General features: G+C 45.1%; 1 protein-coding gene across 6 annotated transcripts in view; it reads right to left on the reverse strand.

The window, feature by feature from the left end:
- Nucleotides 1-2,075: 2,075 nt before the first annotated feature.
- Nucleotides 2,076-26,382, reverse strand: part of utrn (utrophin) — a 407,872-nt gene continuing 383,565 nt past the window's right edge. For all 6 annotated transcript variants that reach the window (XM_065026301.1, XM_065026305.1, XM_065026302.1 and 3 more), the window contains 6 exons: nt 12,514-12,675; nt 11,788-12,034; nt 7,846-7,921; nt 7,652-7,738; nt 5,822-5,847; nt 2,076-3,443 (listed from right to left, as the gene is read on the reverse strand). In XM_065026301.1, the coding sequence (XP_064882373.1) occupies nt 3,435-3,443; nt 5,822-5,847; nt 7,652-7,738; nt 7,846-7,921; nt 11,788-12,034; nt 12,514-12,675 (607 nt within the window). In that variant the 3' untranslated portion in view covers nt 2,076-3,434. The remainder of the gene's footprint in view (nt 3,444-5,821; nt 5,848-7,651; nt 7,739-7,845; nt 7,922-11,787; nt 12,035-12,513; nt 12,676-26,382) is intronic.

Below are 26,382 nucleotides of genomic sequence, written 5' to 3' on the forward strand. Positions count from 1 at the left end.
ACATTTTGTCACTTTAGTTTCAGATTGGATGGTAAGATGTTTTTGGTGACCTTTGAACACTAAACGTGAGCAAATCAACTATCAAACTGAAAGGTGGCAGACCTTGGTCCGAGTACATGCATTCAGAGGAAGGTTTTGAACATAAAGCATGAATCAATTAGTTCTAAAAACCATGTTGTCTTTGATTCTCATGTCCCCTGGTGATCATATCATTACTTACATTGACATGTTAGTCATTTAGCAGGCACGTTTATCCAGAGGGCACACATTTTCATACTGGTCCCCCGTGGGAACCGAAAGTACAACAATGGCGTTGCAAGAATAAGGGACCACATTTTAATATAACTCGGTCTATACTTACTGTAGATATTTCAGTCCGTGTTGAAACTGTATATTCCAGTGAAGAGCCTCCTCTGGGTAGACAAGTTCATTACTTATTAATTAATTCATCTTTACAAGTGAGAACATCACTGGGGTACAAACTGTGTGTGTTTCACTACTTGACACACCCCTGAGACATCAGAGGAAGAAATATATCGATTTAAAGAGTGTCTAAGGAATAAACAGTCTCACCCCTTGCTCCACTTACTGTGTACTGCATGTAGGCTGCTGTTGCATTATTGAACTGTTAGAAGAAGGCTGGCCAGTAGAGTGTCACTGGAGATGAAGCACAGACTCATCCAGTCTAGCTGCACTACTTAAACTAATTAGTGACTGAGCTACGTGCTGGCTGGCCGCTCTACAAAAAGATTAAAGGGATACTTTGAGATTCCGACAATAATGCCCAGTATCTACTTCCCTATAGTCAGGTGTACTCATGGATACCATTTTTATGTCTCTGTGACCAGTATGAAGGAAGTTAAAAGTAGTTTTGCGAGCCAATGCTAACTAGCCATAGCACAATGACTGGAAGTCTATGGGTATCTATTAGCATGATAGCAGGCACCCATTGCCAAAATTCATAAGTATCCCTTTAAGGAAATGATCAAGGGGTCCGTCTGAGTAATGTTAAAGTCTGAGTACTCCTATGGTGGACCACTGTGCTGGAAGAGATTGGTGAGGGGAATTAGACAAGTGTTTAGGTTTCCATCATGCTGCTTTTACCCGACAGAGTTTTGAATCTATCATACTGACCTTTCAATGGAAGAAGGGAAGGAAAGAAGTAAAACAGGAGTGATTGATAACCTAATCTCACTATTAAAAAGGATACAGATATTGGTGTACAGTAAAAAGCAATGAGCATACATGAACAGTTTTAGAGCCAATTTAATGAATTCACTAGTGAAATCTAATTGATGGTGTTGTTGGCTGTGAACATGAATAGGATATCACATACTCTTTAAATAAAGGGTGTGGGGAATAAGTGATGAATGCTTCTGGATGTGAGTAATACTCTGGTGAAAGAAGCATGTAACTTGGTACAGCGTAACTGTGGACTGCAGGGGATGGGAGGCAGGAAGCTGGATTCGTTGTCTAATTACTTCCCATCATTCAGTTGTTCTCTCATTTCCCGCTCAGAGCGTTCCTCTTGTAACATATTATAATGGTAGAACCTCACGCAGCGCAATCAATTCCTTTGATAAATAATAATAATGATGAAGTATGCAGTGGGCGCCAGGCGACGTGCTAGATTTCTGCTCATAACGAGGACCATTTCCTTCCTAGCCATTATGGATGGCCACCATGGGATGCTGTTGAATGCTGGGAGATTATCTCCCGATGAGACGTTTGCAAATAGGGGCGGTAAATATGTTTACATATGTATTTGCTTAAAAATGTATGAATTGTGATAGAATGCTTTACATTAGAAGGCAATATCTACTGGGTTGCTGTCTGTGACAAACTGACAACAACGCTAACGACACTATTCAGTATTCACAATGTCACTTGATTGCCTAACTGTTTAACAATTGGTGGACATTTTTACGGCAAACAACACTATAAAGGATCATTTTTCACACTTGTTTCGCTGTTGATGGCTTGTTGTGTTGCCAGCTTGTAGTGTAGACCAATGTATTCTGGGGAAGCACGCATTGTTAATAGGTCCTTGAAGCAAGAGTCCAGAGAAATAAAAGTTGTTATAAAAATTTATTTCGAATAAAACATACAGTATGTAGCCATATTACATGTAGTGTGGTCAATCTATACTACATACCTCAGGAAAGACGCTGTTCTGCCGTGGTACACTATATTATCAACATCATAAGTCCAAGGACATAGTTGGAGGAGGTTATAATAGCGCTGTTAAAACGATCCCGTTTTACAGAATAGCATAGCACAAAACACAACGCATAACTCATAGAGAGCAGTGCTAGAGGTCAGACAGGGGGAAATCAACAGAGCCAGACACAGTACACCGATTTGGGGCAGCGTAGAAAGGCCACAGACCCATGGGTAGTTAACTAATAGGATGTCTTTGTGTTTCGGCTGTTATGATACTCTGCTGGGTATCTCCCCACCGCAGTACACCTCTATAAGCAACATGTTTAGAATGTTTTTCAGTTTGTTTTCTTGTTGTGAGTACAGTCAAATGGAAATGAAACAAGTTACAGACCACGCAAATGAAAAGGTGTTTGTCTGAGGTAGCAAGGCAATCATGGCTTTCTTCTGATTATTTTTTTAAACATATATTTATAAAACTATTCTACACAATGATGGACTGTGGGCCTCTTACAAACTTGATTATTTCAGAACAGCTTAAGGTTCCATTAATTTATAGTTTCTGCCCCTCTCTCCTTTATACAACAATCCAACTTAATTACTACAACGTTAAATCAGTCTGCCACACTTGGAATGACAACTGTATAGGCACAGAAGGGGTTACGTTAACGTCGCAATTGCGGCAGGCATGACAACGCCGACAGAATCGCATGAATAACGCTTTAAAGGGAAGAAAAACATGTTCAAAACAAATGTGATGCTTTGAGGACAGACACAGAGCCTATTGTCTAAAACGATCATTTGAGGCGATAATCTTAAAATGGGCCACCTTCCTCAAATTGGATATAAAAACAGTTACCATGTCCCCCGTTATGACGGCAGTAGGGTAGAAGCAGAGAGGAGTTTGATTCCCAGTGAAAGCGGAACAAAAAACAAAATAAATCCCACAAAAAACATATGTTGTTATACAAAGCCCCCGGAACCCCCATAATCCTCGGCATATTCATACAAATTACTGACAAATGTTTAACCGACTCCAGGTACAATCTACAGTTAATAAAATGTACATTTTGCATAGTACAAGACGACGACGTGGTAATAGTAGTAAAGTTCTGTGGTCCTGTCTTTGGGTTTTACCGGGGGGTCTCTTGCTAGGGGGTCTAGCTCTCCACCTGTCCTTCTGAAAAGTTTAGCGAGGGAAAGCATAGAAGCTGTGTGTTTGGGAATGTTTCTCTCTCAGAAAACACACACACCTTCCTCTTTGTTGATGGCTCTCACATCACCTGAAACATAGACAAAACACACACATTATTTATTACAACATCTACACACACATACATTAGCCAGACTAAACAAAGTTGGCAATACCAAATAGGCTCTTCCTCTTATCTCTGGGTAATCACGGAGGAAAATGCACATTAAGTAGAGCAGATAGACTCTTCCAAAAGTAGAACATTTAAATTTGTCCACCCAAAGTTATCTATCTCTATTATAGGCAAGGCACGAGAGTTCAGGGATGCATAGAAAATAATGATCTTCCACTGTGTTTTGATGAAAACAACACTAATTTCTCTTCATCTGCAGGTATTGAATGGAAAGTATCAGAAGCTCCTGGAAATGCAATCAGGGCAGATTGGCAGTCCCTCAAGCCCGTCACAACAATTTAGAGAGAGGAGACAGGAGAGATCAGGGACGCAGCTGGGCACTTAGGATTCTCCTGTATCTACTTCCCCGCAGTCAGATGAACTCATGGAGACCATTAGTATGTCTCTGTGTCCAGTATGAAGGAAGCTAACGTTACTGTAGTTTTGCGAGCCAATGCTAACCAGAGTTGAAGCAATGACTGGAAGTCTATGGGTATCTATGCTAGCAGATAGCACAATGACTGGAAGAATATGGGTATCTATGCTAGCAGATAGCACATTGACTGGAAGAATATGGGTATCTATGCTAGCAGATAGCACATTGACTGGAAGAATATGGGTATCTATGCTAGCAGATAGCACAATGACTGGAAGAATATGGGTATCTATGCTAGCAGATAGCACAATGACTGGAAGTCTATGGGTATCTATGCTAGCAGATAGCACAATGACTGGAAGAATATGGGTATCTATGCTAGCAGATAGCACATTGACTGGAATAATATGGGTATCTATGCTAGCAGATAGCACACTGACTGGAAGAATATGGGTATCTATGCTAGCAGATAGCACATTGACTGGAAGAATATGGGTATCTATGCTAGCAGATAGCACAATGACTGGAAGAATATGGGTAACACAAGTTAGCATTGGCTCAGGAACCTACCCCTAACTTCCTTCATGCTGGACACAGAGACATAAAAATGGCATTCACAAGTTCATCTGACTGCAGGGAAGTAGATAAAGGGCCTCATTGCCAAAATCCCAAAGTATCCCTTTAATGTAACACCGGGTTATGCTCCTTGGAACAATAGGCTGGCTTCTGAATGGACATCGAAACCTATTCAACCACACTCTGGGCTTAGAACAACCTACAGGAACCATTTGTAATAACATCATATGTGGCCTTTAGCAGACGGTGTATCCAAAACGACTTACAGTCATGCATGCATCCATTTTCCATACAGTATGAGTGGTCCCGGGAATCGAACCTACAACCCTGCCGTTACAAGCGCCATGCTCTCCCAACTGAGCTACAAAGGACTAACTTAATGGAGTTCAATAAGAAAGAAGGGAAGAAAAGAAGAAGTGGTAAAAGTGGTCCTAAGCACATTTCTCCCTGTGTTCACTACGGGTGCATAAGACAACATAAATACCAAACCTGACCCAGGTTGAATGAAATATAAGAAAAAAAGCCGATAGCACTGGCTAACATAATGGACGTCAAGGGAAGAAGAAGAACAAACAGGAGAGGGAAAAGAAATAGGCCCCTGTGAAGGGCGGTAAGGATACTACTTGTAATAAAGAAATGGTTTAACTGGCTTGTAAAGGCAATGGGGAGAGTGGAGAAGGGCTGAGATGTTTAGAGGTGAGAGAGAAAGAGAGAGAGAAAGAGAGCAGACTAAACAGAAATTAGACTAAGAGCAGGTCACTGTCAATAACCTTTGCTGCTATTCTACTGAGCTTCAGAATCCATCTCTGCCTCCATTTACAACATACAGTGGGGAGAACAATACATATGTCCTGCAATAAAAGGAAAATGAATTACTTAAAAATCATACAATGTGATTTTCTGGATTTTTGTTTTAGATTCCGTCTCTCACAGTTGACGTGTACATATGATAAACATTACAGACCTCTACATGCTTTGTAAGTGGGAAAACCTGCAAAATCGGCAGTGTATCAAATACTTGTTCTCCCCACTGTAGGTGAAGGAGACCCCATTGATCTATTTTATTTTCTGTGTGTGTGTGTGTATGTTCCACACTGTTTTGTTGCTCTCTCTCCTCATCTACACCCCTTGATAAGCACCAAACTGCCATTCTCCTCCAGAGAGTGGCTGAATCTCTTACACATTCAGTTCTTTGACCAGTTGGACTGCCTGCCAAGTAACTAGCAACAGTATACCTGTTTTTTCTCATTTGCACTCATTCAGCCTTCACGAAATGCGCTCCAGCTAATTTCCTCTTATCAGAATGAAACAGGCAATATGCAAGTGGATGAGAAATATATCTTACCTGTGGTCTCGAGGAGAGGCTTGAAGCTACAAGTGAAACAGAAACAACTGTGAGAAAAAACACAATATTGACTCTTTGTAACCTCCATGCTAGGCTTGTAAAGCTACCAGTAGTTTACTAAAGTTACCGGAATCTTCAGTAATTTGGGTAATTAACAGAACATCTATGGCAATCTATTGTAACATTGGTAAGTTATACTTGAAAAACATTTATTCATATATACTGTAGGTCTCCATACATTCTTTTTTTTATATCATTCTCCATATTGTCCATGAGGCTCTAGTAAATAGACCTCACGGTTCAAGAGAAAATAGCCCTAATTAATGAAAAAGCATACACAAATGTGGAATTATTTCCAGTTACCTCTGCAACACGTCCAACTATTGCCTTTTTTCACAACTGCCACCAGTTTGATGCCAAAACATTGACAACAAATACATACTGACATAGAGAAATAGTGTCAAAAATATATAAAGGATATTTCATGTTATTCATTAAGTTGATGCTTTATAGTTATGATAATGTTCCACAGCTTTGTTATTCTATTTTTATTATGGGATAAGGCCACACATACAGTAGGGTCAGAGATAATTACAGACACCTGTGATAATCTGAAGTACCCTAAAGGACCACTAGATGTCGTGTGATAGGTTACATAAAATCCTTGAAAGATACCATAATTCAGGTAGTTTACTGGTAAACTTGCAAAATTTCCAGTAATATTCCCTCCCTTTGCAACCTTACTCCATGCATCAAAACTGATTGGTTGAAGCCTAAGTTCAGATGCATATGGACCCCTCCTACACACACAGTCATAAACTAAGTATTATCTTTAAGTGTTGTTGAGATCGTTGAGCCGTTATGCCTGCCAGGTGAGCAGTAAACCGGTATTGATAGCCCCGCAACAGCCTCTAGATTATAATAGATTTTTAAACTAAACTTCAGATAGATTTTCGACTCATTCAAAATGCAATTTAAAGTCACTTTGAGGTAATACACTAATCCAACACTTTTAGTCTCATTCTATGATACCCATGGAGCGTATTTCTTCCTCAGTTTTACTGGATACCTAGGGCCAGGTCACATGGCCAGAAGAAACTCTAGGCGCTATGTATAAGTTGACTGTGTGAGAGTGTTTCAAACTTCTCTCCTCACTGCAGTCACATTGCACATGATACATATTGCATCTAAACAGAGAAGATGACATAGTGTAACAGTATAACTTCAGACCGTCCCCTCGCCCATACCCGAGCGCGAACCAGGGACCCTCTGCACACAGACAACAGTCACCCACGAAGCATCGTTACCCATCGCTCTACAAAAGCCGCGGCCCTTGCAGAGCAAGGGGAACCACTACTTCAAGGTCTCAGAGCAAGTGACGTCACCGATTTAAACGCTATTTAGCGCGCACCACCGCTAACTAGCTAGCCATTTCACATCCGTTACAATAGCATACCTTTTATTTTCAGCTCCAAAGTCATGAATTAAAGTGGAGAATAGTGAACGTCAAAGGGACAAAATAGAATCTGCTCCAGCCAGAACACTACCACCCACACACACACTAGCTAAGTGGTGAGTGAGAGAAAGAGTGGGGATGGAATAGAGAGGGGAGGGGGGAGGAGGAGTAGAAGACAGGTGAGGTAGAGAGGAGGATGGAGAGGATGAGAAAACAACGGGCAGAGGAAGAAGAGGAGAAAGAGGAATGAAAGACAGAATGAGAGAAGACAGCGAGAGACAGTGAGTGAGAGGAGGCAAGGAGAATGGAAGAGGTAAACAGACGGAAGATGGGAGGAGAGGGAAGAGGTGTTTGAGGTAAAGGAGAGGTCTTACGACTGCATGCAGGGAAGGTGTGGTTTATCTGCTCCATGATGTCTGCCAGGTCAGAGCTGCGGTTGTGTGGGTGGTCCAACAGCTCATCTGAAACACACACACACCAGTTTAGCACACTGTGTGTGTGGTGTGTGTGTGTGTGTGTGTGTGTGTGTGTGTGTGTGTGTGTGTGTGTGTGTGTGTGTTGAACCGACCTGTGTGTTCGGTGAGGGCCCCTTGTTCTTGCATGCTGGGGGACGACACTCCATTCACCCTGGAGTCCATCTCCGGCTGAGATGAGGGAAAAAAGAGGATGAACGAGGAGCAAATCAGACAAGAAGAGGTGAAGAGAAGAAGTGAGAGAAACACAAGAAGAAAGACAGAAAGAAAAGTAAAAAATATATGAGGGAAAGAGACAAGGACCAGCATCATTACTAAAACATAGTGCCCACTCTTCATTATTCATAGTGGCATACTTCACTGGTGACGACTTTAAACCTACTACATATGAATCATCAGTCCCAAACAAGGGAATAGCACACAGTGTGGCTCGATGGGGCTGGATGAAAGACCTGTCATCACATGTACTGACATTTATATGTGTCTATAAGCCCTCTTCCAAACGTGTCACTGTCACTCCCCGTATGAGTTCAGATGAATCTCTAAGGTTTTGGCAACGTGTTTGGATCATTTACGGAGCTGTGAGGGGAACGGCACCTCAGTACCTCCAGGCTCTGATCAGGCCCTACACCCAAACAAGGGCACTGCGTTCATCCACCTCTGGCCTGCTCGCCTCCCTACCACTGAGGAAGTACAGTTCCCGCTCAGCCCAGTCAAAACTGTTCGCTGCTCTGGCCCCCCAATGGTGGAACAAACTCCCTCACGACGCCAGGACAGCGGAGTCAATCACCACCTTCCGGAGACACCTGAAACCCCACCTCTTTAAGGAATACCTAGGATAGGATAAAGTAATCCCTCTCACCCCCCCTCCCCCTGAAAAGATTTAGATGCACTACTGTTCCACTGGAGGTCATAAGGTGAATGCACCAATTTGTAAGTCGCTCTGGATAAGAGCGTCTGCTAAATGACTTAAATGTAAATGTAAATGATTTCTTGACTTTCATTCATGAAAAAAGGTGCACGCACGCACGCACGCACGCACGCACACACACACGCCTGAATAGGGCACCTGATGTCCACTGACATTTACTATCAAGTCCAACATGCCCCTTAGCTTTCCAGAGACGGAATCAATGCATCCTCCTCCCTGCCTATCCCGTCCCTCGCTTCTCTCCTTCCTGCTCTCCTGCCCCCAGCTGTAGTAAAGGTTAATGTGGTGGAAATGTCTCCAGAGCATTCTCACAACATCTTCAGGGCTCACTTAGAATAGTACTGACTGTACAGAGCTGCACAACAGCTCTCTAATAAAAATTGCAACAACACAAAATACATAATTTATCATTGATAACCACCATCATTAAGTTTGCCGACGACACAGTGGTGGTAGGCCTGATCACCGACACCAATGAGAAAGCCTATAGGGAGGAGGTCAGTGACCTGGCAGTGTAGTGCCAGGACAACAACCTCTTCCTCAAAGTGAGCAAGACATAGGAGATGATCGTGGACTACAGGAAAAGGAGGGCCGAGTACGCCCCATTCTCATCGACCGGCTGAAATGGAGCCCGGTTGAGAGCTTCAAATTCCTTGGTGTCCACATCACCAACAAACTATCATGGTCCAAACACACCAAAACAGTTGTGAAGAGGGCACGACAATGCCTATTCCCCCTCAGGAGACTGAAAAGATTTGGCATGGGTCCTCAGATCCTCAAAAGGTTCTACAGCTGCAACATCGAGAGCATCCTGACTGGTTGCATCACCACCTGGTATGGCAACTGCTCAGCCTTTGCCCGCAAGGCACTACAAGAGGGTAGTGCGTACGGCCCAGTACATCACTGGGGCCAAGCTTCCTGCCATCCAGGACCTCTACACCAGGCAGTGTCAGAAGAAGGCCTTAAAAATTGCCAAAGACTCCAGCCACCCTAGACATAGACTGTTCTCTCTTCTACCGCAAGGCAAGCGGTACTGGAGCGCCATGTTTAGATCAAAAAGCCTTCTTAACAACTTCTACCCACAAGCTATAAGACTGTTGAACAGCTAGTCAAATGGCTTCCCAGATTATTTGCATTGCCACCCCACTTTATTTTTACACTGCTGCTACTCGCTGTTAATGATCTATGCATAGTCACTTTAAACCTACCTACATATACACATATAACCTCGATTACATCGACTAACCTGCACCCCCATACATTGATTCTGCACCCTAACCCCCTGTGTATAGCCTCGTTATTGTTATTTTATTGCTACTCTTTTTATTTTTTTACTTTAGTTTATTTAGAAAATATTTTCTTAACTCTTATTATTCTTAAAACGGCATTGTTGGTTAAGGGCTTGTAAATCAGCATTTCACGGTAACAATACCTGTTGTATTCGGCTCATGTGACAAATACAATTTGATTAGATTTGATTACAATTGATTCAGAGTTAAGAGAATTTCCTTCAAAACTACTACACTAAGTTGTGATATTGTAAAACTGTTGATGTCCTCATTGTGATGAACCTAGACAACATATTTGTTTGACCATAAACTGACAATGCTGGGCTGAAAATATGAAAATCTCTTCTGTGAATGTCAGAGCACGTTTGTAGGATTACTCACTCTAATTTATCCCTGTAGATTGGATTTGTTTCTCCCAACATAGAGTCAGGATCTGGTTAGCTCAGGACTCTGGGCTCTGGAAGAAATTGTGTGTGTGTCTTGCAAGGTTTAACATGAGCCCTTTATCCCCTAAGAATCAGCAGAGTCACGTTATCTTCCCCAGGCCGAGGTTGCCTAATGCTCTGCCTCTGTTGTAACTAAATGAAGGAATGTTATGTTAACCTGTGAGCTGTGGATAACTAGCGTTAGTCAGCGAGGGGAGAACAGCGATAACGGGTCAGCACCATGGCAGTGGAGAGCGCCACTACAGCCGGGCTGCACCCAACAGCACTCATAATGAGCAGATTCCACACACCTGTGTGGCTAACTGAGCAGAATGTTTTGGGCAGGAACAGGCCTGCAGGGCGAGAGAATGCCACTTGGATTTATACCATCGTTCCCATTCCATTTCCCCTAAGTTTTAAATATGTAACGAACAGGGAAATAAACCTGGATATGATTTAACTCCAAGTCCTGCTTTAAGAATCCTGATTACCCACCGCAGCCTCCAGCTCCAGAGACCTGAGTCAATACTGTTTACCAACTCTGACTGACTCCGTTCGGTTGGTTGGCTTTTATTTCCCACACAGCTAAAAAGTCATCTAAACTTATTGAGTGATCAGGAGAGGCATAAACAGAGCAGAGATGGATTGGGTTACTGGGTAGGGGGTGCTTCTTAGCCCTGGGAGGAAAACTCACAATAAAGGGTTCTTTCTACATCAACAAGGGGCTTAGGTGGTGGGCGTGGCAATGTTTTCATATTTAAGACACTTTCCTGCAATTCTACACATTTTTCTATGGAGCTGAGAGAAATTGTTTAATTTTTAGAGCTATTTTCCTGCAATTCCATGCATTTTGCAGTGGCTAATGATGTGTTCTTTTTCTCAAATATAATAAAATCTATACTGCTAAATTCATTGTTTTTCTTATTCTCCATGACCGTCTGTCTAGTTTTTATTTTGGTCATTGTTAGTTCTCAATTATAAAAAAATATATTGGTTCATAAAATGTTCTACTGTACATACTTTCTATCTGGTTTTAGACATTTCAGTTTACAATTAAAGCATTTTTCCACCCCGAAAATGTATTTCTAGAAACAGGCGGCCCGCCCAAGGATTTTAATGGCAGACAAATCACCGTGATCAGATTTTAACTTTAGAGGAATGAGTTATGATACAAACAAGGACACTTTCGAGGGCTGAGAAGGAATTGCTGTTGTTGTTGATGTGTGATCAGTAAAATAGAAGTCATTCCACAGGTGGAACATGCATGTGTGTGTGTGTGTGTGTGTGTGTTAAGACATCTGTTGAAGTGGCTTGCTGTCCGAGGTGGAGTGTGAGCATGTGTGTGTGTGTGTGTGTGTGTGTACTGTACGTGTCCCTCTATGTGTGGCCCACCTGGTGTAGTAGTTGTCTGAGCCGATGGAGCTGGGACTCCAGCTGCTTGTTGTGCTCCTCCAGTTTGTGCATGCGGTCCTCCAGACGGCTCTTGTGCTGCCGGAGCAGTTTGGCCTCAGCCAGCAGGTCAGCCTCGCCAGGACCCCCAGGGTGAGAAGACCCCTCAGGGTCCCAATGCCCCACAGACCCAGGCCCCCGCTGGTCCCCGTGCTGCTCCTTCAGCTGTTCATACTCCCTTTTCAGTGTCCTGGGGGAGACACCCAGAGATGGGGTTAGGGAGATGCAGAAGTCAGACACACACACAACACCCCTCTCAGTACAATCCTATGTGAAGCCACTGTACAGAGAGGTCCTGGCCTGTGTCCGTCTCTGTTTACAACTGTATAGAGTTGTTGGCTCCAGACTGACTGTGGTACTTCAACTGGCGTTTATAGCCTGGCTCATAAAGAAGAATGTGAGCAGAGCTAAATCACTCAGATACAGCCACGGCCTCAGACAGAGACACAGCAGCTCCAAGAATAATAGAGTGAGTGCACAGTCACCATTGTCCTTACACTACCTCTATCCTCCAATCAAAGAGACAGAGGTAGAGAGAGATGAAGGGGGGAGGAGCGAGAGCTGAATGAGACAGTGTTTGTGTGTGTGTGCTGAGCATCACTTTTAGTAAGTGGGCAGAACACAGTAGCGCTGACATTGGACAGACTACTCCGCTGACCTATCGCGTACCTCTGCTCATCCTCCAGGCGATGGATGATTCGCTCCAGCTCCCCACGCTCCTCCCTCTCCACGGCCTGTAGGATCTGGGCGGGGCTCTGGGGCTGGCTGCAGGGAGACCCCTCCCCCCCCAGGGTCTGGCAGTACTGCAGGATCAGAGCATGCTCATCGTCCCTATGGGGAGAGATATACAAATTAACTAAATAACACGTGCTTGTTGTCATTCTTAAAGAGCGTCATTATATTAGATACATTGCGCAAGAGCGTGTTCCACCTCGGTCAAAGTTTAAGTTCAAAGAGCTTTGTTGTCCATCTTGATTGTCTTTCCATTAAACAGACTCAGTGGTTTTAACTTCAGTTTTGGCTGTTGCAGGACTGTACTGAATGGCTGGGAGCTGTAGTTCCTCCCTACAACACAGATCTGTTGATCTCAACCATCAGATAACCACATGACATAGATAGAGAGGGAGAGGAAGAAGACAGATGGGGAGAAAGGGGGTGAAAGAGAGAGAGAGTATGATGGCTCCAAGTTTCTCTGTGTCATATTTGGAGGATCTGAGATGCGGTAGGCAGGTCTTGCTAAACCACAGCTGTCACCTTCCCTCTAACACACACACACACACACTCTCACTCTCACACACACAGAGCCCCAGGGATTATAGGGATTAAACTATCACAAACCATCACATATGCGCGTGCGCACACACACGGAGGGGTAGGTTTACTCAGCCCCCTGTCCATTACCGCAGGAAGTGCCATCGATCGCCAGAGCCACACTGACAGCCAGAGAGACCGTTTCCATTTGGCCAAGCTGAAAGCAGTGGTTTTAATTGAAACTGGATGCCATGTTGGCTCTCCTTGGATACATTTTATCCATCCATGCACAATGTCTATTGTCAATCCAGCTTTCATTCTGTGGTTTGGCTAGCTAGTTAGCTTTTTTTAAAGTCTATGGCAAGGCTGAATTCAGGTCTGGGGAACAGGCGGGCCAGTCCATAGCATCAATGCCTTCCTCTTGCAGGCACTGCTGACACACTCCAGCCACATGAGGTCTAGCATTGTCTTGCATTAGGAGGAACCCAGGGACAACCGCACCAGCATATGGTCTCACAAGGGGTCTGAGGATCTCATCTCGGTACCTAATGGCAGTCAGGCTACCTCTGGCGAGCACATGGAGAGCTGTGCGGCCCCCCAAAGAAATGCCACCCCACACCATGACTGACCCACCGCCAAACCGGTCATGCTGGAGGATGTTGCAGGCAGCAAAACGTTCTCCACGGCATCTCCAGACTCTGTCACGTCTGTCACATGTGCTCAGTGTGAACCTGCTTTCATCTGTGAAGAGCACAGGGCGCCAGTGGCGAATTTGCCAATCTTGGCGTTCTCTGGCAAATGCCAAACGTGTACGGTGTTGGGCTGTAAGCACAACCCCCACCTGTGGACGTCGGGCCCTCATACCACCCTCATGGAGTCTGTTTCTGACCGTTTGAGCAGACACATGCACATTTGTGGCCTGCTGGAGGTCATTTTGCAGGGCTCTGGCAGTGCTCCTCCTGCTCCTCCTTGCACAAAGGCGGAGGTAGCGGTCCTGCTGCTGGGTTGTTGCCCTCCTACGGCCTCCTCCACATCTCCTGATGTACTGGCCTGTCTCCTGGTAGCGCCTCCATGCTCTGGACACTACACTGACAGACACAGCAAACCTTCTTGCCACAGCTCGCATTGATGTGCCATCCTGGATGAGCTGCACTACCTGAACCACTTGTGTGGGTTGTAGACTCCGTCTCATGCTAACACTAGAGTGAAAGCACCGCCAGCATTCAAAAGTGACCAAAACATCAGCTAGGAAGCATAGGAACTGAGAAGTGGTCTGTGGTCACCACCTGCAGAACCACTCCTTTATTGGGGGTGTTCTTCTAATTGCCTATAATTTCCACCTGTTGTCTATTCCATTTGCACAACAGCATGTGAAATTGATTGTCAATCAGTGTTGCTTCCTAAGTGGACAGTTTGATTTCACAGAAGTGTGATTGACTTGGAGTTACATTGTGTTGTTTAAGTGTTCCCTTTATTTTTTTTCAGCAGTGTATTAAATGAAGTCAGATTTAATCAACAAACATGATAGTCAGTTTAAAAACGGTTAAAAGGTACACAACTGTGTACATATCTGGCTGTGTTGGTAAAATCACTACATATCCCATTGATCCAAGCGGTGAGAGGCTGCCCTGTCACAGTTCCAAGACTAGTCAGAAACGTCCAGCTAATCTTACACCAACGATGTTGGTGGACCTCAAAACTGAAGTAGTGATATCGTCACCATCGTCTTACGACAGATATCTTGATTCAGTCATGAATATTCAACAAAACAATAACAATCATTTTACATTTTGTTTCCAGACAATTTCTTAGTTACATTATTGTATTACTAGCAAAGGAGTTGAGGGTGCAGTATTTATGAAGTTTGGCAATGAGGACGAAAACTAGCATAGTTCAGCTAGCCAGCTAGTTTACCCAGGGAAAACGAGCTCAGGCCTAACGTGCATGTAAGCTCAGTTTGGCTAATTCAGGAGACAAATTGTAGTTTTTATGCCTTGAAATTAGGATCTGGCGGCAAAAAAATGTATTAAACAATTCAGAGAGCAAATAGATTTATACAATCCCGAAATCAGCCGTAACTGTAAAACAAAGATTAAAAGGAAGTTTGAGTGAACCTGAATCAAGAAAATGAATGGCGAGGTCACTTCCAGATCCGGTAGACTCCTCCTCCTTACCACTATTGAAATGTTATAAACAAGAGCCAAGAAATGTGACTGAAATATCACAGCCGTACAGGTATTCAGGTTCTCCATGATATTCTGCACATGAAGAGTCCAACTTGTCAGTCAGTGTGACGGCTGTCTGCCTCAAGGCTAAGAGCTGCGTAGGATTCTGCATTCCTCCTGTGTAGGAATGGAACACTATGAAGATATAAAACTATGAAGTTGAATAGAAATTTAGTTTGTCCTCCTTCTGTACCGTGTGATCGATGCTTCCATTAGTGCTCACTCCACCACACAGCGCTTCACACCCATACACACACACACACACACGCCTGACAAACACCTTTCTCATCTCAAAGACATGTTATCTATCAATCTTTTTTCCTTGCAAAATGAGTTCCTTGTCTGAAATCACTGAGACGTAGTTAATGACATAAGAGCCAGGCGGAGAGGAGATAAAAATCTAGACATTATACACCCATCTAGTACCAGGTCGGACTCGGTTTTGCCTCCAGAACAGCCTGAATTCTTCGGGGCATTCTACAAGCTGTCGGAAACGTTCCACAGGGATGTTGGTACGCTGATACGATGACATCACGCAGTTGCTGCAAATTGGACGTCAGTACAGTCATGCTGCGTACAGCCTGTTCCATCTCATCCCAAAGATGCTTTATTGGGTTGAGGTCTGGGAACTGACCAGGCCACTCAGTGAACTCACGGTCATGTTCCATGCAATGTTTTTCCACTCCTCCATTGTCCAGTGTTGGTGATCACGTGTCCACTGGAGCCTGCAATAGCTCATCTATAACAAGGATCGACAAATTGTGCATTCTGAGATGCCATTCTGCAAACCACTGTTATACTGCACAGTGTTATTTGTCTGTTTGTGGCCCGCCTATTAGCTTGCACAATTCTTGCCATTCTCCTTCGAACTCTCTCATCAACTAGCTGTTTTTGCCCACAGGACTGCCGCTGACTGTACTAGTATTCTTTGTTGGTTTGACAATGCCACAGTCAGCCAGAGAAATATGCTGAGAAGGATTATCACCACAGCAAGCAAGGTACTTGGAGTCAAACAAAAAGGCCTGGATGAGATCTTTAAGGTCAGGGCCCTCCCCAATGTACTTGGAGTCAAACACACAGGCCTGGATGAGATCTTTAAGGTCAGGGCCCTCCCCAAGGTACTTGGAGTCAAACACACAGGCCTGGATGAGATCTTTAAGGTCAGAGCCCTCAGCAAGGTACTTGGAGTCAAACACACAGGCCTGGATGAGATCTTTAAGGTCAGAGCCCTCCCCAATGTACTTGGAGTCAAACACACAGGCCTGGATGAGATCTTAAAGGTCAGGGCCCTCAGCAAGGATCACAAAATCATTTTAGACCCAAGCCATCCCCTGTACCTAGACTTTGAACAACTCCCCTCAGGGCGCATATATAGGGTACCGCACGGCAGACAAAACAGAACTAGACAATCATTTGTTCCATGTGTGATATCGCTCCTAAATAGCTAATGTTTCTATCGACTCAGTAAGGGCAGTTATGAAAGTTGTATTGTCAATTTGTTTTGTATTTAAACACCACCTAAAACATGTACATGACACCACAACAATATTTCCCCATGGGGACCATAAAGGCATTAAATTATTATTATTTTTTAATAAAAATAAATAAATAAATAATAATAAAACTGGATGTTTTTTGTTTGTCATGTCATTCTCAATAAACCCTTGCTGAGGAGGGCGGCCGTTTCTGAGATACTGGATACGGCACGCCTGGCACCGACAATCAATGGGGCGGCAGGGTAGCGTAGTGGTTAGAGAGTTGGACTAGTAACCGGAAGGTTGCAAGTTCAAACACCCAAGCTGACAAGGTTCAAATCTGTCATTCTGCCCCTGAACAGGCAGTTAACCCACTGTTCCTAGGCCGACATTGAACATAAGAATTTGTTCTTAACTGACTTGCCTGGTTAAAAAAAAAAAAGATCACACTCAAATTAGCTTAAGTCACTCGTTTCGCCCATTCTAATGTTCCATCGAACAGTAACTGAATGCCTCCTAGGAAACTGTGCAGTTTTTTGTTTTTTTACGTGGTATTTCTTACATTTAGTACCCCAGGTCATCTTAGGTTTCATTACATACAGTCGAGAAGAACTACTGAATATAAGATCAGCGTCAACTCACCATCAGTACGACCAAGAATATGTTTTTCGCGACGCGGATCCTGTGTTCTGCCTTTCAAACAGGACAACGGAATGAATCCCATGCAGCGGCCCAAAAAAAACGACTCCGAAAAAGAGGGAAACGAGGCGGTCTTCTGGTCAGACTCCGGAGACGGGCACACCGTGCACCACTCCCTAGCATTCTTCTTGCCAATGTCCAGTCTCTTGACAACAAGGTTGATGAAATCCGAGCAAGGGTAGCATTCCAGAGGGACATCAGAGACTGTAACGTTCTTTGCTTCACGGAAACATGGCTCACTGGAGAGACGCTATCCGAGGCGGTGCAGCCAACGGGTTTCTCCACGCATCGCGCCGACAGAAACAAACATCTTTCTGGTAAGAAGAGGGGCGGGGGCGTATGCCTTATGGCTAACGAGACATGGTGTGATGAAAGAAACATACAGGAACTCAAATCCTTCTGTTCACCTGATTTAGAATTCCTCACAATCAAATGTAGACCGCATTATCTACCAAGAGAATTCTCTTCGATTATAATCACAGCCGTATATATCCCCCCCAAGCAGACACATCGATGGCTCTGAACAAACTTTATTTAACTCTTTGCAAACTGGAAACCATTTATCCGGAGGCTGCATTCATTGTAGCTGGGGATTTTAACAAGGCTCATCTGAAAACAAGACTCCCTAAATTTTATCAGCATATCGATTGCGCAACCAGGGGTGGAAAAACCTTGGATCATTGGTACTCTAACTTCCGCGACGCATATAAGGCCCTGCCCCGCCCCCCTTTCGGAAAAGCTGACCACGACTCCATTTTGTTGATCCCTGCCTACAGACAGAAACTAAAACAAGAGGCTCCCACGCTGAGGTCTGTCCAACGCTGGTCCGACCAAGCTGACTCCACACTCCAAGACTGCTTCCATCACGTGGACTGGGATATGTTTCGTATTGCGTCAGATAACAATATTGACGAATATGCGAGTTCATTAGAACGTGCGTTGAAGATGTCGTTCCCATAGCAACGATTAAAACATTCCCTAACCAGAAACCGTGGATTGATGGCAGCATTCGCGTGAAACTGAAAGCGCGAACCACTACTTTTAATCAGGGCAAGGTGTCTGGTAACATGACCGAATACAAACAGTGCTTTATTCCCTCCGCAAGGCTATCAAACAAGCTAAGCGTCAGTACAGAGACAAAGTAGAATCTCAATTCAACGGCTCAGACACAAGAGGCATGTGGCAGGGTCTACAGTCAATCACGGACTACAAGAAGAAATCCAGCCCAGTCACGGACCAGGATGTCTTGCTCCCAGGCAGACTAAATAACTTTTTTGCCCGCTTTGAGGACAATACAGTGCCACTGACACGGCCTGCAACGCAAACATGCGGTCTCTCCTTCACTGCAGCCGAGGTGAGTAAGACATTTAAACGTGTTAACCCTCGCAAGGCTGCAGGCCCAGACGGCATCCCCAGCCGCGCCCTCAGAGCATGCGCAGACCAGCTGGCCGGTGTGTTTACGGACATATTCAATCAATCCCTATACCAGTCTGCTGTTCCCACATGCTTCAAGAGGGCCACCATTGTTCCTGTTCCCAAGAAAGCTAAGGTAACTGAGCTAAACGACTACCGCCCCGTAGCACTCACTTCCGTCATCATGAAGTGCTTTGAGAGACTAGTCAAGGACCATGTCACCTCCACCCTACCTGACACCCTAGACCCACTCCAATTTGCTTACCGCCCAAATAGGTCCACAGACGATGCAATCTCAACCACACTGCACACTGCCCTAACCCATCTGGACAAGAGGAATACCTATGTGAGAATGCTGTTCATCTACTACAGCTCGGCATTCAACACCATAGTACCCTCCAAGCTCGTCATCAAGCTCGAGACCCTGGGTCTCGACCCCGCCCTGTGCAACTGGGTACTGGACTTCCTGACGGGCCGCCCCCAGGTGGTGAGGGTAGGCAACAACATCTCCTCCCCGCTGATCCTCAACACTGGGGCCCCACAAGGGTGCGTTCTGAGCCCTCGCCTGTACTCCCTGTTCACCCACGACTGCGTGGCCACGCACGCCTCCAACTCAATCATCAAGTTTGCGGACGACACAACAGTGGTAGACTTGATTACCAACAACGACGAGACGGCCTACAGGGAGGAGGTGAGGGCCCTCGGAGTGTGGTGTCAGGAAAATAACCTCACACTCAACGTCAACAAAACTAAGGAGATGATTGTGGACTTCAGGAAACAGCAGAGGGAACACCCCCCTATCCACATCGATGGAACAGTAGTGGAGAGGGTAGCAAGTTTAAGTTCCTCGGCATACACATCACAGACAAACTGAATTGGTCCACTCACACAGACAGCATCGTGAAGAAGGCGCAGCAGCGCCTCTTCAACCTCAGGAGGCTGAAGAAATTCGGCTTGTCACCAAAAGCACTCACAAACTTCTACAGATGCACAATCGAGAGCATCCTGGCGGGCTGTATCACCGCCTGGTACGGCAACTGCTCCGCCCTCAACCGTAAGGCTCTCCAGAGGGTAGTGAGGTCTGCACAACGCATCACCGGGGGCAAACTACCTGCCCTCCAGGACACCTACACCATCCGATGTTACAGGAAGGCCATAAAGATCATCAAGGACATCAACCACCCGAGCCACTGCCTGTTCACCCCGCTATCATCCAGAAGGCGAGGTCAGTACAGGTGCATCAAAGCTGGGACCGAGAGACTGAAAAACAGCTTCTATCTCAAGGCCATCCGACTGTTAAACAGCCACCACTAACATTGAGTGGCTGCTGCCAAAACACTGACTTAACTCCAGCCACTTTAATAATGGGAATTGATGGGAAATGATGTAAATATATCACTAGCCACTTTAAACAATGCTACCTTATATAAATGTTACTTACCCTACATTATTCATCTCATATGCATACGTATATACTGTACTCTATATCATCGACTGCATCCTTATGTAATACATGTATCACTAGCCACTTTAACTGTGCCACTTTGTTTACATACTCATCTCATATGTATATACTGTACTCGATACCATCTACTGTATCTTGCCTATGCTGCTCTGTACCATCACTCATTCATATATCTTTATGTACATATTCTTTATCCCCTTACACTGTGTATAAGACAGTAGTTTTGGAATTGTTAGTTAGATTACTTGTTGGTTATTACTGCATTGTCGGAACTAGAAGCACAAGCATTTCGCTACACTCGCATTAACATCTGCTAACCATGTGTATGTGACAAATAAAATTTGATTTGATTTGATGCCTGCTTTATACACTGCTCAACAAAATAAAGGGAACACTAAAATAACACATCGTAGATCTGAATGAATGAAATATTCTTATTAAATACTTTTTTCTTTACATAGTTGTGCTGACAACAAAATCACACAAAAATATCAATGGAAATTGGAGGTCTGGATGTGGAGTCACACTCAAAATTAAAGTGCAAAACCACACTACAGGCTGATCCAACTTTGATATAATGTCCTTAAAACAAGTCAAAATGAGGCTCAGTAGTGTGTGTGGCCTCCACATGCCTGTATGACCTCCCTACAACGCCTGGGCATGCTCCTGATGAGGTGGCACGATGTCCCAGATGTGCTCAATTGGAATCAGGTCTGGGGAACGGGCGGGCCAGTCCATAGCATCAATGACTTCCTCTTGCAGGAACTGCTGATACACTCCAGCCACATGAGGTCTAGCATTGTCTTGTATTAGGAGGAACCCAGGGCCAACCGCACCAGCATATGGTCTCACAAGGGGTCTGAGGATCTCATCTCGGTACCTAATGGCAGTCAGGCTACCTCTGGCGAGCACAAAGAAATGCCACCCCACACCATGACTGACCCACCGCCAAACCGGTCATGCTGGAGGATGTTGCAGGCAGCAGAACGTTCTCCACGGCGTCTCCAGACTGTCACGTCTGTCACATGTGCTTAGTGTGAACCTGCTTTCATCTGTGAAGAGCACAGGGCGCCAGTGGCAAATTTGCCAATCTTGGTGTTCTCTGGCAAATGCCAAACGTCCTGCACGGTGTTGGGCAGTAAGCACAACCCCCACCTGTGGACGTCGGGCCCTCATACCACCCTCATGGAGTCTGTTTCTGACCGTTTGACACATGCACATTTGTGGCCTGCTGGAGGTCATTTTGCAGGGCTCTGGCAGTGCTCCTCCTGCTCCTCCTTGCACAAAGGCGGAGGTAGCAGTCCTGCTGCTGGGTTGTTGCCCTCCTCCACGTCTCCTGATGTACTGGCCTGTCTCCTGGTAGCGCCTCCATGTTCTGGACACTACACTGACAGACACAGCAAACCTTCTTGCCACAGCTCGCATTGATGTGCCATCCTGGATGAGCTGCACTACCTGAGCCACTTGTGTGGGTTGTAGACTCCGTCTCATGCTACCACTAGAGTGAAAGCACCGCCAGCATTCAAAAGTGACCAAAACATCAGCTAGGAAGCATAGGAACTGAGAAGTGGTCTGTGGTCACCACCTGCAGAACCACTCCTTTATTGGGGGTGTCTTGCTAATTGCCTATAATTTCCACCTGTTGTCTATTCCATTTGCACAACAGCATGTGAAATTGATTGTCAATCAGTGTTGCTTCCTAAGTGGACAGTTTGATTTCACAGAAGTGTGATTGACTTGGAGTTACATTGGGTTGTTGAAGTGTTCCCTTTATCTTTTTGAGCAGTGTATATCAATCAAGGCCACGAGACTCACTGTCTGTAGATGCGATCCATTTTCATGAATAGGGTGGTGTACCTAATAAACTGTGTGTATATGAGGGAGTAAATATGGAGAAGGAAGACATGAACTGTGAAGAGAAGCTCATATAGGGAGGGCCAGGGTGAAACCTCAACTGTGCTGGGAGCAACCAATTAAATAGTGAGTGAATGAGAGAGAGCACGAGAGAGAGAGAAAGCACATGCGTGAGAGAGCGAGAGAATGCAAGAGAGAATGTGAGAGAGAGAATGTGAGAGAGAGAGAGAATGTGAGAGAGAGAATGTGAGAGAGAGCATGTGCGAGAGAGAGAGATAGAGAGAATGTGCGAGAGAGAGAGAGAGAATGTGCGAGAGAGAGAGAGAGAGAGAGAGAGAGAGAGATGCAAGAGGTAGTGTTAGAAAAGGCAGGACCAGTGCTATGGAGTTGTTTGTGTGGAAATGTGGGGAGCAGAGGAGGGGCTTCAAATGGTTCGTTTCAGAGCATTTTTGTGTTGTTTTTCTCTGTGATGCAAAGCGGGGTATATTGAGTTCAGAGTTGAATGAGAAGCCTGATTAAAGCCCAAAGGTAAAGCTTGATACTACTAGAGCCAAATCAGATGATGTGTAAGAGAGTGGAACAGAAGGGAGCGAGAGAAAAATATAGAAAGAAAGACAAAAATTATTATTATTATCAGAAAGAAAGAAAAAAAGAAAGAGAAAGTGAGAGAGAGATTGAAAGACTGAGGGGAAGGAGACAGAGAAGAGAGGAAGGACAAACAGAAAGAGTCCTGTCTCCTTGGTGATTAACAGCAGCATCAATGACAACACTGAGCCTTTGCTGGAGATAACACACAATAAGCAGCTCTCTGGCTTTCTCATTAATGCTTTTCTACCCGATAAAATGCCTGGAAACAAATGCATAGCAGGGCACACACACACACACGCACGCACGCACGCCAGCAAACGTGAGCACGCAGATATGTACGCATGCACAAAAGCAAGCACACACATAACTGTTCTGCCAAGACTGTTCAAAGGTGCCATCACTCAGCTGGCATTAAGTTCCAAATGCAACGTGTGTGAAGGGTCCACTGGATGGATCAGAAACAGTACGAGACAGCCAAGTAACACACACACACACACACACACGTACGCACGCAAGCACACACACACACACCAGGGTTTCAGTTAGCCGGTAATAGACGTTTTCTGTGCGATAAAAAAAATAGAAAAGCCAATGAATAAAATTGTCACCGGCCAGTCGTCCGGAAGAAGAAGAAAAAATCCCATTGCGAAATAATGCAAAAAAAAATGTTTTGCCTATTGAATGATGGAAATACCAGGCGATGGAAATACATTTGACAAGTCATGCTTATAGGTTAATTAGCATAATTTTGTGGAATTAAATTGGCGGTGTGTGTAAAGTATATTGGTTATGTATATTATTTATCACATGCGTACAGCATACAGATACAGAGCCTATGAGTGGAAAATCTGTCAGACAGCGTGAGAGCTGCTGCAGCATCTTGTGGTGCATTCAAGACAACCAGGAACTCTGAAAAATACGAGGTCAAAACATGACGTCAGTGATCTTCAGGTCGGAAAGTCAGGGCTCTTGAAAGAGGCCAGAGTTCCTGAGTTGGAATTCTGGGTTGGATGACCGTTCAAAAATATTTTTCCCAGTCGGAGCTCGTTTTTCCCCCAGTTCCCAGTTGTCTTGATGACACTGAAGTCGGAAGTCTGACATTTTCAGAGTTCCCAGTTGTCTTGATGACACTGAAGTCAGAAGTCGGACATTTTCAGAGTTCCCAGTTGTCTTGATGACACTGAAGTCGGAAGTCTGACATTTTCAGAGTTCCCAGTTGTTATAAACCATGAAATGGTAACTGAAGGCAGGCTTCATCAGTGTGTCACACACCACTTTACAGTGAGCTGGAGGCAGTATGCATTTTTAAAACATATATTTAATTGTTTGAAACCTGAACATTTTAATACATATGAGACATGTCTTACCTTGCTTTAAATGAGCCTATTAGATTTCCTCTCTTTCCACATTTCTAGTGAATATTTTCATCTCTGTCACATGAAACTGCATGTGTGATGCCGTTTTGACAACAGTGTTGTCCCGCTAATTGCATCATGGAAAGAACATTCACACGTAGCCTACTGCCTTGTGTGCATTGCTGTGTTTATAATGTGAATAAATAACAGTTTATCAACATTTTAAGCTGAGCGTTCTGATCTGTAGCATCAGACTAATGGCTTTTAAAAGTGTATTTTATGTATCCTAGGCCTTAATCGTCATGTTGTCTGAGGAAAAGTAAAAGTGCACATCAGAATTCGGTAAGAAGGACAGCACATCGCTGCATCCTCAACCTGCATGTTCTGTTAATATGAATGACCATCATCTAAATGTGATTTCTGTCATTCTGAGCACCGTGGGTGGACGCCCAGTGTCATTCTGAACAACGTGGGTGGACGCCCAGTGTCATTCTGAGCACCGTGGGTGGACGCCCAGTGTCATTCTGAGCAACGTGGGTGGACGCCCAGTGTCATTCTGAACAACGTGGGTGGACGCCCAGTGTCATTCTGAGCAACGTGGGTGGACGCCCAGTGTCATTCTGAACAACGTGGGTGGACGCCCAGTGTCATTCTGAGCACCGTGGGTGGACGCCCAGTGTCATTCTGAGCACCGTGGGTGGATGCCCAGTGTCATTCTGAGCACCGTGGGTGGACGCCCAGTGTCATTCTGAGCACCGTGGGTGGACGCCCAGTGTCATTCTGAGCACCGTGGGTGGACGCCCAGTGTCATTCTGAACACCGTGGGTGGACGCCCAGTGTCATTCTGAGCACCGTGGGTGGACGCCCAGTGTCTTTCTGAGCACCGTGGGTGGACCCCCAGTGTCATTCTGAGCACCGTGGGTGGACGCCCAGTGTCATTCTGAGCACCGTGGGTGGACGCCCAGTGTCATTCTGAGCACCGTGGGTGGACGCCCAGTGTCATTCTGAGCACCGTGGGTGGATGCCCAGTGTCATTCTGATCATCGTGGGTGGACGCCCAGTGTCATTCTGAGCAGCGTGGGTGGACGCCCAGTGTCATTCTGAGCAGCGTGGGTGGACGCCCAGTGTCATTCTGAACAACGTGGGTGGACGCCCAGTGTCATTCTGAGCAGCGTGGGTGGACGCCCAGTGTCATTCTGAGCAGCGTGGGTGGACGCCCAGTGTCATTCTGAGCACCGTGGGTGGACGCCCAGTGTCATTCTGAGCACCGTGGGTGGACGCCCAGTGTCATTCTGAGCAGCGTGGGTGGACGCCCAGTGTCATTCTGAGCACCGTGGGTGGACGCCCAGTGTCATTCTGAGCACCGTGGGTGGATGCCCAGTGTCATTCTGATCATCGTGGGTGGACGCCCAGTGTCATTCTGAGCACCGTCGGTGGACGCTCTAATCAGGTTTCACAACAAATGCATATGGGTCCGGTAAATTTCTCAAATGTCCGCTAAATTAAAATGTTGCAGGTTAATATCCGCTACCACATTTTCCTAACGGACACCCGGACACACACACACACACTTAATTAATGACAGTACATGTGTGTGTATCAATGTGTGTGTGTATACAGTGGGGCAAAAAAGTATTGTCAGCCACCAATTGTGCAAGTTCTCCCACTTAAAAAGATGAGAGTGTCCTGTAATTTTCATCATAGGTACACTTCAACTATGACAGACAAAATGAGAAGAAAAAAATCCAGAAAATCACATTGTAGGATTTTTTATGAATTTATTTGCAAATTATGGTGGAAAATAAGTATTTGGTCAATAACAAAAGTTTATCTCAATACCTTTGTTGGCAATGACAGAGGTCAAATGTTTTCTGTAAGTCTTCACAAGGTTTTCACACACTGTTGCTGGTATTTTGGCCCATTCCTCCATGCAGATCTCCTCTAGAGCAGTGATGTTTTGGGGCTGTTGCTGGGCAACACAGACTTTCAACTCCCTCCAAAGATTTTATATGGGATGGAGATCTGGAGACTGGCTAGGCCACACCAGGACCTTGAAATGCTTCTTATGAAGCCACTCCTTCGTTGCCCGGGCGGTGTGTTTGGGATCATTGTCATGCTGAAAGACCCAGCCACGTTTCATCTTCAATGCTCTTGCTGATGGAAGGAGGTTTCACTCAAAATCTCACGATACATGGCCCCATTCATTCTTTCCT

Source organism: Oncorhynchus nerka, linkage group LG13 (genome assembly GCF_034236695.1).
Source record: "Oncorhynchus nerka isolate Pitt River linkage group LG13, Oner_Uvic_2.0, whole genome shotgun sequence".
Taxonomy (NCBI): domain Eukaryota; kingdom Metazoa; phylum Chordata; class Actinopteri; order Salmoniformes; family Salmonidae; genus Oncorhynchus; species Oncorhynchus nerka.